Consider the following 14,636-nt stretch of genomic DNA (forward strand, 5'->3'; position numbering starts at 1 on the left):
CCGGAACCAGTATACGATAACACGAGCCCACTGCAGTCGTCTGGTCGGTGAATACACCAGCTACCCCACCCGAGCAGGACCACCACCTGGACAAAGAGTTACCATTACCACATCCAGTACACACTGTGGAAAACATAGTTAACGACAGCTCCACATACTGGGGTTAATATAAAAAAATACTGGACGTTTTAGAGCAAACAACAACGTCCAGACTGTTTAACAACATTTAAAAATAATTTTGTCACATTACTGCACTTTGTGTTTGTGCTGAACATACTTGACAGTATAAACAAGACAAAGCCATTTCAAAAATGTTTAATGCTGCATTGACTTTTAAATGCGTTAGCATTAGCAATGTGGTTAGCTAGAAACTAGCGTTAACTCCGCTAATGTGTTAGCAGTCAAAGTTTATAAAACCTAGAGGGGTCGTTTATAAACACAGCCCTACTCTGTTAGTATTTAAGTTAGTGTTTAAGCTCTTCAAATAGTCCTCTAACAACTTGGATTAAAAAAAAACAAAAAACATTTTGTCTGCTACGCTACATAATGAAAAGTAACCCGGGTTTCAACACGTCACTTTCTTTCCTGTCCAGGGCAGCTTAGCTGGTGCTGTGGTGAAATTTGTGTCCGTGTAGATTTGTGTTTCCTCTTACCTTCACCTAAATAATATTAATAATAATATTTTAAAACCTGAAAGTTTCCACAGTAGACGCTGTGGGGCTGAAGATGGTGAGAAGGAAAGGAGTGAGGGGACTTTTCCTGAAGTCCACTAAAAACTCCACAGTCGAGCAGGTGTGGAGATGATAGTGGACTTCAGGAAAAGTTAGACCCCCGCTCCCCTGGTGGTGGGGAGGATCCAGAGAACCAAGGGGCACTGTGGTACAACCTATGCCCATTCACTGCTGCTGCATTGCACACCGTCATTCCTATAGTTTGGAGATGCAGTTCCTAGCTTAGTTTCAAACTGAGCATTAGCTCAGCATAAGCATTAGCTTAGCATTTTTAGCAATGTTCAGCCAGTTTTATTAAATGGTGGATGTCATTTTTTAATGTTAGTATATTATTTCTATATTCACCCCAAAGTGTGAATGAAATTTTATTTGAGCTTTACAAAGTGCTTAAATATGTTTATGTTTAACGGCAATATGTTTAACAGTAATATGTCTCGACAGAAAAAAACATCCATTCTATATCTGCTTATTCCTAACCAGAGTCATAGGGATCTGCTGGAGCCTATCCCAGCTCTCTTTGGGTGAAAGGCAGGGGTACACCCTGGACAGGTCATCAGAGGGCCACATAGAGACAAACAACCACACACACTCACACTCACTCCTATGGGCAATTTAGAGTCACCAATCAACCTGACATACATGTTTTTGGACTGTGGTAGGAAACCAGAGTACCTGGAGAAAACTCACACAAGCACAGGAAGAACATACAAACACCATACAGAAAGGTCACTGAAGGGTTGCGGACCAGGAACCTTCTTGTTGTGATGAACAGTACTAAGCACTCAGCCACTGTGCTGCCCAGAAAAAACATTTTAGGGTTTATTTTTTCTCTGTAAATATGTTCTAAAGACAGCTGTTCATTCTGCTGTTTGTGAGTAACAGTGAGTCTGGCTCTGGAAAGACATGTTCCTGTTTTGTGTTATTCAGTAGGTTATTTGATTAGGTTAATCACTTTCATTTCCCCTGTTACAAACTCTATGATTTTAATGGCAATGGACCAGCCTTAGATGTTATTGTGTTAGCAATCCTATGAAAGAAAAATGCGTTTAAACTGTGAAATTTACTGTCACATTCCTAATAATGTTTTCAGCCTCAGATATCACGTGGAAGTGTGCACTGCCACTGAGTGGCCATGTCTAAACATTACAAACAAATGAAACGAAGCGCATGGTCGCAGATGGAAAGGGCAAAAGTCTGTCATTTGAAATCCAAAGTAAATATATGTTCTAACAGGTCTTATTACTACTATAAATGAACATCCATCCATCCATTTTCTATACCCGCATATTCCTTAACCAGGGTCACGGGGATCTGCTGGAACCCATCCCAGCTCTCCCCTCGGGTGGAAGGCAGGGGCACACCCTGAACAGGTACATCTCTATACACAGCTTTTTCTGCATTTTCTTTAAACATTAATGTACTAGATTTGTTTACACTTTTGTTTCTTACCTTGCAAATTGCTAGTAGAAACTGTTTTTGATATAGATGAAAATACAGCACATCTTTAGTTGGATAAGTTATCCAAGTAAAAATTCCCTTTTGCTGTAATGACTCGTGGTGGCTGGTTATCATAGGTATATGGGAAGAACAAAGGAAACAGGATAAAATCAAATGTCAAAACAAGGTCTGTTGTATGTGTGTGTGTGTGTAAAAAACTGTGTTGTCAATAACTGCAAGACATTTTTGTTTGAAATTCCTTTCATTAGCTTTATTGTCAGTAAATTACTTTTATCCTCAATATTTGTCATCAAGTCCCTTTGGCCTGAAATGGTTAGGATCTCCTCCTTGCCGCCCCCAGCGGTTTGCTCTTTGATCAGCCTCAGTGTCCTCAGCTCCTCGACCCGAGTTTCCCTGTATCCACTCTCTGCCATTACTGGAGTACGACAAACAGTGAACATCAGCACAAGCAGGTGACCATACACATACTTTTCAAAACCTAGTTAAAATTGTATTAAAAATAATTGATTAAATAGTTGTTTAACAAATGGAGAATATGAACCAAATGAATAAATCTGCATGGTATTCTGAACTAGCAAGGTCTAGACATGTTATATTGACTTGGTAAGGAATACATATCAATACACTGGTTCTAATTGTAAATTAGCATTACATCTGTAATTAACTGCAGAAAGCAGGATCACTCTGCTGATTTCATATTATTCAAAAGGATAATACACTGAGATGTGATAAAAATAGGCTGTGGGAAAAATCTGCACCCACAATGCTCACCAGCTGTATCTTCACAAGGGAGATTCTGAGATTGATCACCATCAACATACAATGTTTGTTTATACTTTGCTTCTCACCTGATGACCTCAGCTGCCCATCTGCCCCCTGGTCCACGCTGGGCAGCATCATAGTTTCCTCTGGCATGAAAGTATTTGTCTGAGTTTTTAAAGTTGGCCTCCCTCATGTCACTGTAGGCTCGCAACATGTCACCAGCACCTAATCATAATGGATACAGACAGGTAATTACAGTAAAAAACATGGTATTGTCATCCTGCACATATGATGTACACTCAGATGTTCTGTTCTTAAAGATGTTAAAAAGCCGAGTTTCTAACCTTGAGCGGCTTCAATAGGAAATCGATACCACTGAGCGTTGGTCTCCACAATCAGAATCAGGGCAATTCCAGCCACAAGCAACTTCATGATTACAGATGTCTAAAAGTAAAAGAAACAGGTACACATTAAAAGCAAAAAATGACATAAATGTTCATATTCCTCCAGTTTTGTTGTCAAATGAAAATTGAAACTTACTTTGCAGTTCCCAGAGTTTGGTGTCTGAGTAGATTGTTGAATATCTTGTCAGTGACAACTCTACTGAGCAACTCTCTTTTATATTGTAGTCTCAAACAAGCTGGGTTGTAAAATTTTTAAATACTGGAAATCCCAGTTCAACTCAGGGGCTGACTTCCAAAATAAAACGCAAACACTCTGAGGACATTCCCTAGTTGTGCAACATGTATCAAAATAGGGTGAAAGGACAGCTGAAATGTATAGCTGCATGCCCATCACCAGTTGCCTATATAAAGTCATATTCTGCAACTGGCTTGTTTCTGTTTGAGTGATTGTTTTTTGATTTCCTTATTTCTTGATTTGCATAGCAAATTCAAAACAACCAAAGTTGTTTTGAATCAAAGCAAAAGTAAAACATAAATACAATGAAAGATATATACAATCTGACAATAACAACAATAAAAGATATAAGCAGTCAGACAAACCAAAAGTAAAAGGTCACTAAAATTACTACAAGGCCTTTGTAGGACGCCTGGTCAGATTGGCTGTGATTCAGGTAGAAGGCAGACTCAGGAAACAATTTCCTTTCACCATGAATAGTTAATTTAATAGTGATGGGACATACTGTGCCGATGCTTCGAAGCGTGTGTCGAGAAATCCAGGAAGTGTTTAGTGAATCGCATAACATAATTGTCCTCGTCAGTACAATATGACTTTTTCAAGTATTGATTTAAGGAGGAGGTTCACTTTGGGATGTGAACTACTACCACGCAACATCTATTAGAATATATCAGCCAGGAAAGTCTTATGTACACTATTTACAATCACAATCACATTAATAAGGAGAAACAAAAACACATGGTTTTAGTGAGTTATCTTGTGCTCACAAGAGAAAAATGCATAGTTAAATGTAAATTAATTTATTTGTTGTTCCTGGCAGTGATTATTTCCATGCCCAAAGGGTGGCAAGACAGCTGAGAGTTATCACATATAGTTAAAAAGACTGAACACATCTGCCTGTCCTACAGTCCTTGACCAGCAGGGGGATAAAGCCTCGTGAAATGGACCCTTTTGCGAACCAATTGGCTGCAAGGCTTCAAGACTTCATGAAGCCTCATCTTGCCATAAACAATATTTACATGGGTGTTCCCATATGTGCATGAATATCCAAAAAGTATATACTAAATGAAACAAATTAAATTACTCAGTTTAACCAAATACAACTGAGCTTACTCTACTGCAACATAAAGTAGAATGCACATAGCTACACCCTACTGTTCTTCCCCCACAGTTAGATTCTGACTGATTTTATAGTACCTCTCTCCTCTGCAGCAATTACTCCTGAGCATACTATCTAGCCTGAGCCACGCCTCTCCTGAAAACACATAAACACATCCTCCATTAAATAAGAACTCTCATGTTCTTCTACTCATATACTGCATATAAATACACATAACCACCCCAATTGTTTAATAATGACCTGAAATACCCATACAACAATATACCAAAGGTAACCCAGTTCCCCTCTCACTTGGTCTCAACCCGTGACATCAACAATAACATCTTGAGGGGTATAAATACAGGAAATACCTGGTTGCTTCCTCCTTTTGATTTCTGCCACCTGAAGTAAGTATGAAAAACAGCAGTAAAATTCCAATAAACAGCATGTCACCCAACAATGATATTTGTTAATGTATTAACCAAAATGATGGTAAAATTATAGCCAACCATAACAAACACAAACAGACCGGGATAGTCTGTGCCTGCTGGTACATTCATCTGGTAACAAATGGTGTGCTCTCACCCGCTTTGTCACAGCCTTATGGTATAAATAAGATTTGAGGCTTTTCTTAAAATCGTCAACAGAAGATTTAATATTTAAAGAGAGGCTTTTTCCAAAGGCTCAGAGCAGAGTTATTTTTGTTCAGGCATACTCCATCTATCTGCCTGAATAGAACAATTCTCTGGGCACTGTTTGTGACTAAATTGTGCTTGATTGGAATCTTCACTACTGCTGTATTGCACACCATTATTCCTATAGTTTGGCGACTCCATGCAGTTCCTAGCATAGTTTCAAACTGATCATTAATTTAATCATCCAGCATAATTCAAAACATTTTTTAATGTCATAATGTTCAGCCAGTTTTATTAAATATTGAGTGTAATTTTTTTTGTTAGTCTCTTATTTCTATGTTCACCCCAATGTGAGTGAAATTTTATTTGAACTGTACAAAGTGCTAAAATATTATATTTTAAAAATTCAACAGCAATATGTTTTAACAGAAAAAAACATTTTAGGTTTTATTTTTTCCTCTATAAATATGTTCTAAAGACAGCTGTTCATTCTGTTGTTTGTGAATAACGCTGATTCTGGCTCTGGAAAGACATGTTGCTTTTTTGTTTCATTCTGTAGGTTAATTTGTTTCACTTTCATTGAATTTCTTCTTTAAACATTAATGTACTAGATTTGTTTAGACTTTTGTTTCTTACCTTGCAAATTGCAAGTAGAAACTGTTTTTGATGTAGCTGAAAATAAAGCATGTCTTTAGTTGGATAAGTTCCTTCCATCCATCCATTATCTATACCCGCTTATTACTTAACCAGGGTCACGGGGATCTGCTGGAGCCCATCCCAGCTCTCTTTCAGGTGGAAAGCAGGGGTTGGATAAGTTTTCTAAGTAAAAATTCCCTTTTGCAGTAATGTCTCTTGGTGGCTGGTTATCATAGGTGTATGGGAAGAACAAAGGAAACAGGATAAAATCAAATGTCAAAACAAGGTCTGTTGTACGTGTGTGTTTTAAAAAAAAAAAAAAAAACTCTTTAACTGCAAGACATTTTTATTTGAAATTTTTCATTTGCCTTGTCAGTAAATGCCTTTTATTCTCAATATTTTTTAGGAAGTCCCTTTGGCCTGAAATGGTTAGGATCTTTTCCTTCCCGCCCCCAGCGGTTTGCGTTTTGATCAGCCTCAGTGTCCTCAGCTCCTCGACCTGACATTCCTTGTATCCACTCTCTGGCATTACTGGAGTATGACAGACAGTGAAAATCAGCACAAACCGTTGACCATACACGTACTTTTCAAAACCTAGTTACAAATTATAATGTTAAAAATTGATGAAATAGTTGCGCAACATGTGAAGAATATAAATTAAATGTATAAATCTGCACGGTATTCTGAACTAGCAAGGTCTAGACATGTTATATTGACTTGGTAAGGAATACATATCAGTACACTGGTTCTAATTGTAAATTAGCATTACATCTGTAATTAACTGCATAATGCAGGATCACTCTCCTGAGTTCATATTATTCAAAAGGATAATACATTGAGATGTGAAATAAAAATAGGCTCTGGAAAAAATCTGGACCCATAATGTTCACCAGCTGTATCTGTCTTGCAGGTTTTCCAACTACCCCTGCCCTTCTAGTTTCTGATTGGCTGAACACACTTGATCCAGGTAATCCAATATCTGGAAAACAAGCAGGACAGTAGCTCTTGTGGACCAAGGTTGGAGACCACCTGTCTATAATTTGCTTCTCACCTGATGACCTCAGCTATCCATTTGCCCCCTGGTCCACGCTTGGCAGCATCGTAGTTTCCTCTGGCATGAAAGTATTTGTCTGAGTTTTTATAGTTGGCCTCCCTCATATCATTGTAGGCTCGCAACATGTCACCAGCACCTAATCATAATGGATACAGACAGGTAATTACAGTAAAAAACATGGTATTGTCATCCTGCACATATGATGCACACTCAGATGTTATTCTGTTCTTAAAGATGTTAAAAAGCCAAGTTTCTAACCTTGAACGGCTTCAACAGCAAACTGAGCTTTGGTCTCCGCAATCAGAATCAGGGCAATTCCAGCCACAAGCAACTTCATGATTACAGATGTCTAAAAGTAAAGGAAAGTTACACATTAAAAGCAAAAAATTACATAAATGTTCATAATTCTTCCAGTTTTGACACCAAACTATACTGATCCTATCTTTTCTTATATTGTGGCCTAAAAGAAGCCTGGATATAAAATTTTTAAATATTGGAAATCCCAGTCCAGCTGAGGGACTTTACACCTTGTTTCATGTTTTTTCATGAAGATCTGGTGAATCTAAGTTAAGACCAAGATCACCCCGCCAAGCCATGTACCCCTGTTTCATGTTTCTGTTTTCCATGATGATCTTGTGAGTCTAGGTTAAGAGACCCAGATCTCCATCATCTTCCATAGCACCTCAGGTTTTTGTCTCCATCTCCTGGTCAAATAACATTCCACGTTTCACCCTGCTCTCTGATCCATGAATGAAAAATCTCTTAAAACTGAGTTTTGGTGTTGGCGCTTAATTGGTCCTCATTTCCCTCCGCACGACATTAGTTGTCGTTGTGTGTGCTTCCTATTAACTATTCAACTGTCAGCTCTATTTGGTTTTGAAAGAGTTGGACTTTTGTCCAAAAATGTTACAGGTCATTGGACCCAACAGCCTGATTGTGTCCACGGTAAAACAAACAAGCTTTGATAGTAAAATCCCCTCCTTGCTCAATATACAGAAAAGTTCAAATTCCTCTGGAGAAAGAAATTACTGTTTAACTAGGGCTGTCAAAATTAACGCGTTAACACAAACTAATTTTTGCACTACTTTTATTAACGCGCGATTACCGCAGCACGCGTTTCCTGTTTGATTGTGTTTAATAGACATGGACAAGTTCTTTGAAAAACATGTGTTCTTTATGTATGTTTAGGGTAGTTTCACTAATAAACATACTTTTTGCATAAAGCATCCATGTTTGTCCATGCCCATGTTGATTAGAGTATTAAAAACTTAAGTTACATTTAGAAGAGATAAAAATGTGAGATTAAGTTGTGATTAATCACGAGTTAACTCAGGACAATCATACAGTTAAATGTGATTGACAGCCCTACTTTTAACTTAACTGTCACGATCCTGGTTTTGGACTTCCTGAGTTTGGATTTTTATCCTGGTGGTATTTCCTGTCACCTGGGTTCATTCCAGGTATTTTTGTGTTTATACTGTGTCTACCTGGTTCCGTGTGTTCTCCCTTGTGTGTGTATGGTGCTTTCCAAGGCAACTAGGTGATTGGCTGCACCTGCTCCTACTGAGGCATTAGAGCAGGAGTATACAGACCTGCTCCCGGCCACACATAGTGGCTGGATTGTCTGTTGATGTCTGTAGATCAGGGGTCACCAACTCTGATCCTTGAAGCCCACTGCCCTGCTTGTTTTCCAACTATCCCTGCCATACCCACGCCTGATTACCTCGATCAGGTGTGTTCAGCCAATCAGAAACTGGAATGGCAGGGAAAGTTGGAAAACAAGCAGGACAGTGGGCCTTGAGGATCAAGGTTGGTGACCCCTGCTGTAGATAACTGAGTGTTGGATTCCCTGCTTTTCTCCCTGTGTTCTTCCTTGTGATTATTCCTAGTATACTCACGGTTGTCAGGGTGGTAGTGATGACTGCACCTAACCCGCTCCTTATGTGGTTTCACCTTGTTCCCTGTGTTCAGTTCTCTGTGGCTCCTGACTCCTCCATGAGTGTGAGTGACCTACCTGTTCACTGTGCGTGGCTCTCTTCTCCTGTGTGTCCTTGGCTTTCTCCTTGTGTGCGAGTCCTGTGTCTGTGTCCTGTGCGAGTCACCTAATATAAGAGGGCGTACTTCCTCAAGTCTTTGTGTTCCTGTTCCTTGTTTCCCGGACTCCAGCTTCCTAGTTCCGGTGTTGCCACTCAACCCTCCTTGGTCTCGTGTCCTGTGATCCCTGTATCCTTCCAATTGTCTGCGTTCCAGGACTTCACCTGTTTGTATTTGAGTCATTTTGTTTAGCAACATGGGCCCAAGCCCAAACCTTCATTACACAATGCCCTACGTGACAGTAATTGGTTATACCACCCTTGCACCCCTGCTGCATAACCCAAGTGCACTTGAGCTTGTAGTCATAAACCCATGGCTGGACATCCTCTTTCACGTTACAAGTTTTGTGGACAGATTAGTTTGATCACAATCATGAGAGTGTAACAAATAAAAACAAACATCAGGAATGGAACAAACAGTTTTTCACAACACTGTACATAGGCATTAGTCATGTACGTTCATACTTGTTTGCTGACCAGTTTTATCTGTCACTTGCTGAGGCTCAAATTTGTGGCCTGTAAATATGTTGTAACAATGCAGTGTCTTATTCCCATGGCTGCTGTACTTAGCTCAGCTATGTTTCTTCAAAGCTTACAACAATAATAGCATTGATAATATATATAATGGCTCTCAAATGAGTGCTGCTGAGACTCAAATAATATTACATCCCACAAACTGAGCAAATCTTTGTGAAGAAATTACATAACATCACTGAAAACCCCTGGAGGACTAAAACATCGCTTGAGCTGTGTTGATGAACGTGTTGTTTTGAGTTCAGAGAAGACATTGTGACAGGCTAATACATATTCATCACAAAGAGAAAAAGTGAGGGTGAGGAAGACAGCTGATGCAATGAGAAGTTTGAAAAAGGTAATGCTGTTTGTGTTTAGTGTCTGATACACACACACAGAGCATCATTTTTCAGGAAGTAATGCACCGTGTATGCAGTAGATTAAATGGATTCCAGCAAGGCTGTAGCAGAGGCATAGCTTATTTCTTTCACTCAGTGAGGTGTCAGTGGTCAAATGGAGTACTATGCCTGACAGTACTGTAAGCCAGCATAGGGGTGTGGCAAACTGAAAAACATTTTCTTTCCAAGTTCTTTACTATATCAAACACATGTAAAAAGTGTTTCTCTATGTGGTTCTTCTTTTATATATATATATAAAAAAAGTCTATGGATGATGTTCTGTGGAGCATCATCCTGCTTTGTGATGTGGTAGCAACAAGTTTGTTCTAAAACAGACAAGATTTAAGGTTTGGATTGTATTTAAGATCTTATTTAGTATAGGACTTACAAAAAAACTTATGAGTGATATAAGTTGCATCACCTTTTTATTTATGTAGCTTAAAATCACAAAGCAGTCCACAATCTGTACCATATGACACCTATTCTCAGACTCTTGATTTAGGTAAGTACAAACTGCAAAATAATTTTTATGGAAAAAACCACAACAAAAAAGAATGGCTCCAAATATACAACAGATTTATTATAGTAATAATGTCCTTTCACTGTTTTTGAGTTTTATATAATATATTTATTATATATTTATTTTATAAAATGTATAAATACCTCTTTGTATGCAGACTTACTAACGTTGGTACTAGTCTGTCTTGATTATTTAGCAGCCTATAATAAGAAAGAGGCGAATGACCTCCACCATCAGCAAATGACTGCCACTGATTGATGTGTAACACTAGAGACCGCCAGTGAGCCATATTACGCGCATGATTCCGGAGGAACGTGAATAGTAAGTCAATGTGTCCTGTCGACTCTGTATAGGCCTATTGGCTGTAAAGGCACGAGGATCATAACGAAAGCACACAGCCTGTTCGTGACACTGACACTAATTAAAAGCTTAATAGAAGCTCAACAGCTGAGCGAGAGAGGAAACAAATTCGGCAGGTTGTGCGTAAAAGCGCAGAGATTCTCACGTGAATCACATGGTGTATTGATTCAGCAGTGAATTCACCGCTGTAAGGTCACTGATGATCAGGACTGATGATGAAAAACGTAAATTTATGTCACTGTTGAGCACATTACCAACATCTTGTTATCTGCCCGCTTTTAATTTCAAAGCAGCAGAAGACTTCTACAGGCTAACTAAGCCTATGTATTGATTATGAGAACCAGCTGTCTGTCAGCATTATCACTGTCATCAAAAAGGTTGGCTACAACAAGCCCGAGAACTGTTATTACATGACGTTTTTGTTGTATAAGTGATGTTATCTGAATATTTTACATAGGAATTATGCTTATGAATATACATTTTTTCCCCTAATGTTATCATGTGCTGTTTATTGATGGGTAGTTTCGAAGTGAAGGGTGCCCTAAATCTGTCAGGGTGTTGTAGTATTGAAGACGGGAACCTCTGATGAAATGGCCAACGCAGCTGAGGGCGCACGGATTCCTCTCCTCAGCTGTGAGTAGACGACCTCCTACCGACTTACTTCACATCACCCCGCCCGTCTGCCTGCTGTCTCCTCCCTAGAACCTTTGCTGCGACCATCCTTTTGGAGCGACTCAGGGCTGAGAAAAAAACGGACTGACAGAGACAGACGAAAAAAGTGAGAGAGCTCAAATACATGCAGACTTGCAACATAACCTAGACTACCTACTCCTTCAAAACAAGGGGAGGAGGACGCACAAGTGCAGGCGCGTCCATGCGTGCCGGGCGAACAAAACAATAAGCGGGGACCACAAATCCAAAATTGGAGTCTATTTTAAAAAGTCTTTGGGGAAGAGCACAGCTTTGCTACAGGAACAACACAGCCTAAATGAGTACATGGTAAAAAAAGAGTCATGCATCTCAACAGAGAAGAAGATAACAAAGGTGAGCAAAAGATTTCAGTGGCCATCTGTGGATAATTTTAATCCTGGCTCTGTGTACTTCAAAGCTCTCGCGTTGGTTGTCAGATGCCCTTGAGTGTGTCAGGTAATGACAGTGGGGGACATTCCAACAAGCTGATCGTTAACTGCTGTGGTGATTCTCTTACTGCCTGTCTGCCTTTTCACCATAACGCACTGAAAAGCCTCGCATTGCACCGTGAAGGGATGTTGCACCCGTGGTGGCATTGTAGTGACTGCCTGTGAGACGGCCACTTGAGCACTTGTTGTACTCGAATTGGATCCACTGTGGATGTTCGCATCCGTGGTTGTTTTCGCACGAGGTGACCTGAGCATACATGCACAAGGTCATCCATTCTCGATGAGCAGCCGTCCGTGCGCGCGTTTGCATTGTTGTCTGTAACTGAGTCGCCACGGATGTGTTGTCCTCCGTTGTAGTCGGACGGAAGAATTAGGGAGCAGACAGTGTGCAATGAAACGAAACCTTCCATTAGGATAAGTAATGATGGAGAGAATAGCTTTTGGTGCCTTTTGCCAGCGCCAAGCAGGTCATCTTTTACTTTTAATCTTTGAACTGAGGTCGAGGTCACTGACTAACACCTGATGCTGATAGAGATCTGCCTCTGTCGACATGACGCAGCCAGTCTCCAATTAAGCACTGTTAATAAATACCAGTGGGGCTTGCGTTTTGTGTCCACCACACCCACATGGAGCAAGTTCGGCATCTTCTTAATAATTACCATTCACTACATAACAGCGTGAACATCATCTGCACTTGTGGCAGATTTGCCAACCTATTGCGTGTAACAGTCAACAACTATCCAAATACAAATGCAGATGAGATACGAGCTGTACAGCTGTGGCTAGAATAATATACCTTACCATAAGTGTTAGAAATTTCTCTATAAACTCTCGTTTTCTCACGTCTAAGCAACATACTGATAATGTTGTGCTTTTGTTGGCAAGGGAATACAACATTTCACTTTTATTTGCAACTGTCAAGCTTTATGTGCGACTAATGTCTTTGTTTCTACCAGCTGTAAAGCATACTGTTTAGTGAGGAGTTCCCCATGTGGCGAGTGGTGCCCTGCACACTGACGCACAGTGCATCGTCCCTCTATAATGTCTTACAATGAGGTCGTAAGACATTTTAGCCAGATACGGTTTCACCAGTGATAAAGATGAGTCACCATCTGTAACTTAAAATTATTTCATGATTACATGACAGATGTGTGTGTTTGCGTGTGTGTGTGTGCGCGCGCGCGCGAAAGTGAGATAGAGTGTGAGAGACACAGTTGTGCAAGTCAAAAAAAAAAAAAAAAGAAAAGAACCCATCCAGTTCATTTCTGTTCAGTTCACTTTATTCAACTCTCACTTGAATCCATATTAATAAAATCCATATGTATGCAGTGTATTGCAGGTAACATATGTAAGATGACTTAAGTTCTATGTTCTGTAAGTATAGCAGATGGTGTTTCATGCTTATAGGCTTGCTGCTGTGTCAAAATGAGTCAGATCAATGCCTCAGATTCATTCTGATTTAATTGTCATTTTGCATTACCTTGGATGGTCTAGACAATGCAGAGGTAGATTAACTGGTTACTGGCTTGGTTTTTAAACCTAGAGACAATAATGAAAATGTCCATAGCAACTTTCTCAAGTCCATGGTGACAAACATTCTGTTTGTCTGACCAAAGACCAATGATATTCATTTTTAAATGATATCAAAAGCAGAACATCCTAACAAGTGAAACTTTTTTGCAGCTCAATTGGAGACCGTAATTGCTAGCAAGTGTGACTATGAGACAGTTGACTATCTTTATGTATTAGCTCTGTGACAGGCTGGTGACCTGTGCACAATGCACCCTGCCTCTAGCCCAGTGAGAGTTGGGAGAGGCCCTAGCACCCTGGCATTCTGCACAGGAAGATATGTTTATAGAGCACTGTTCAAAAACAATTGGTACAGTGCAAAGTGCTTCATAAACAGCTTTTCCATTCCATGAATCTTTATCCTTCTACTCCACTGCATTTGACAGGTAAACATACTTTACTTTACAGTAAAGTTCTTACTTTACAGATTGAGATTTTTCAAAATATTAGTTCATAAAAGTTTATCCAACAATATTTAAAGTGGTTGGTCGTAATTTTCATTACTTATTACTCTGCTACAGTTTTGTCTCTGACCTGTAAAACACTGGCAAAGCTCTTCCTGTTGCATGGTTAGCATATTTTGCTAGTGATAACTTTTACTTAAATCACATTTTCAATCCAGGACTTGCTGTACTTTGTAGTTTCACCTCTTTTACTAAAGCAAAGGCCCTGAATACTTCTTTTACCACTAGAGGATGTGTGGATTTCTGTATAATTTTCATCTTTGCAGTTAGTGGCCTGGATTTGGTTTTTGGTTGTTAGTTTTCCAGTAAGTTTCACAGTTACTTAATTCATTTTTCATTGCTGAAGTAAGACCTAGTGTCATCAGGATATCTGCCACATAATTACCGTAAAACAAAGGGCAATTTCTCATGGTTTAATTATTTATTGTAAAAGTCTCATTTGTGTTAATGTCAGTAAATGGTTTTAAGTTTTTGATATCACAATGCAAAGTAGGATGTGTGGTTTCAGAATATTATATTTTTGAAATAGGTGTTGAAAAACTAGAGGTATTACAGCACTGTGGCGC

At 39.4% G+C, this 14,636-nt stretch overlaps 2 protein-coding genes across 3 annotated transcripts in view; one reads left to right on the forward strand and one right to left on the reverse strand.

Moving 5' to 3' along the window:
- Positions 1-2,424: 2,424 nt before the first annotated feature.
- Positions 2,425-9,067, reverse strand: saa (serum amyloid A). Its single transcript, XM_026320598.2, has 8 exons — positions 9,029-9,067; positions 7,273-7,363; positions 7,012-7,150; positions 6,361-6,491; positions 3,492-3,535; positions 3,296-3,395; positions 3,038-3,176; positions 2,425-2,604 (listed from the first exon to the last, which is right to left on the reverse strand). The coding sequence occupies exons 2-8, from the start codon at positions 7,349-7,351 to the stop codon at positions 2,466-2,468; spliced, it is 771 nt and encodes a 256-aa protein (XP_026176383.1). The 5' UTR covers positions 7,352-7,363; positions 9,029-9,067; the 3' UTR covers positions 2,425-2,465.
- A 2,615-nt stretch (positions 9,068-11,682) lies between these two features.
- syt7b (synaptotagmin VIIb) overlaps positions 11,683-14,636 on the forward strand; it is a 79,430-nt gene continuing 76,476 nt past the window's right edge. For both annotated transcript variants that reach the window (XM_026320067.1, XM_026320068.1), the window contains exon 1: positions 11,683-11,942. In XM_026320067.1, coding sequence (XP_026175852.1) covers positions 11,912-11,942 — 31 coding nt within the window. In that variant the 5' untranslated portion in view covers positions 11,683-11,911. The remainder of the gene's footprint in view (positions 11,943-14,636) is intronic.

This window comes from Mastacembelus armatus, chromosome 3 (assembly GCF_900324485.2).
Source record: "Mastacembelus armatus chromosome 3, fMasArm1.2, whole genome shotgun sequence".
NCBI classification, from domain to species: Eukaryota; Metazoa; Chordata; class Actinopteri; order Synbranchiformes; family Mastacembelidae; genus Mastacembelus; species Mastacembelus armatus.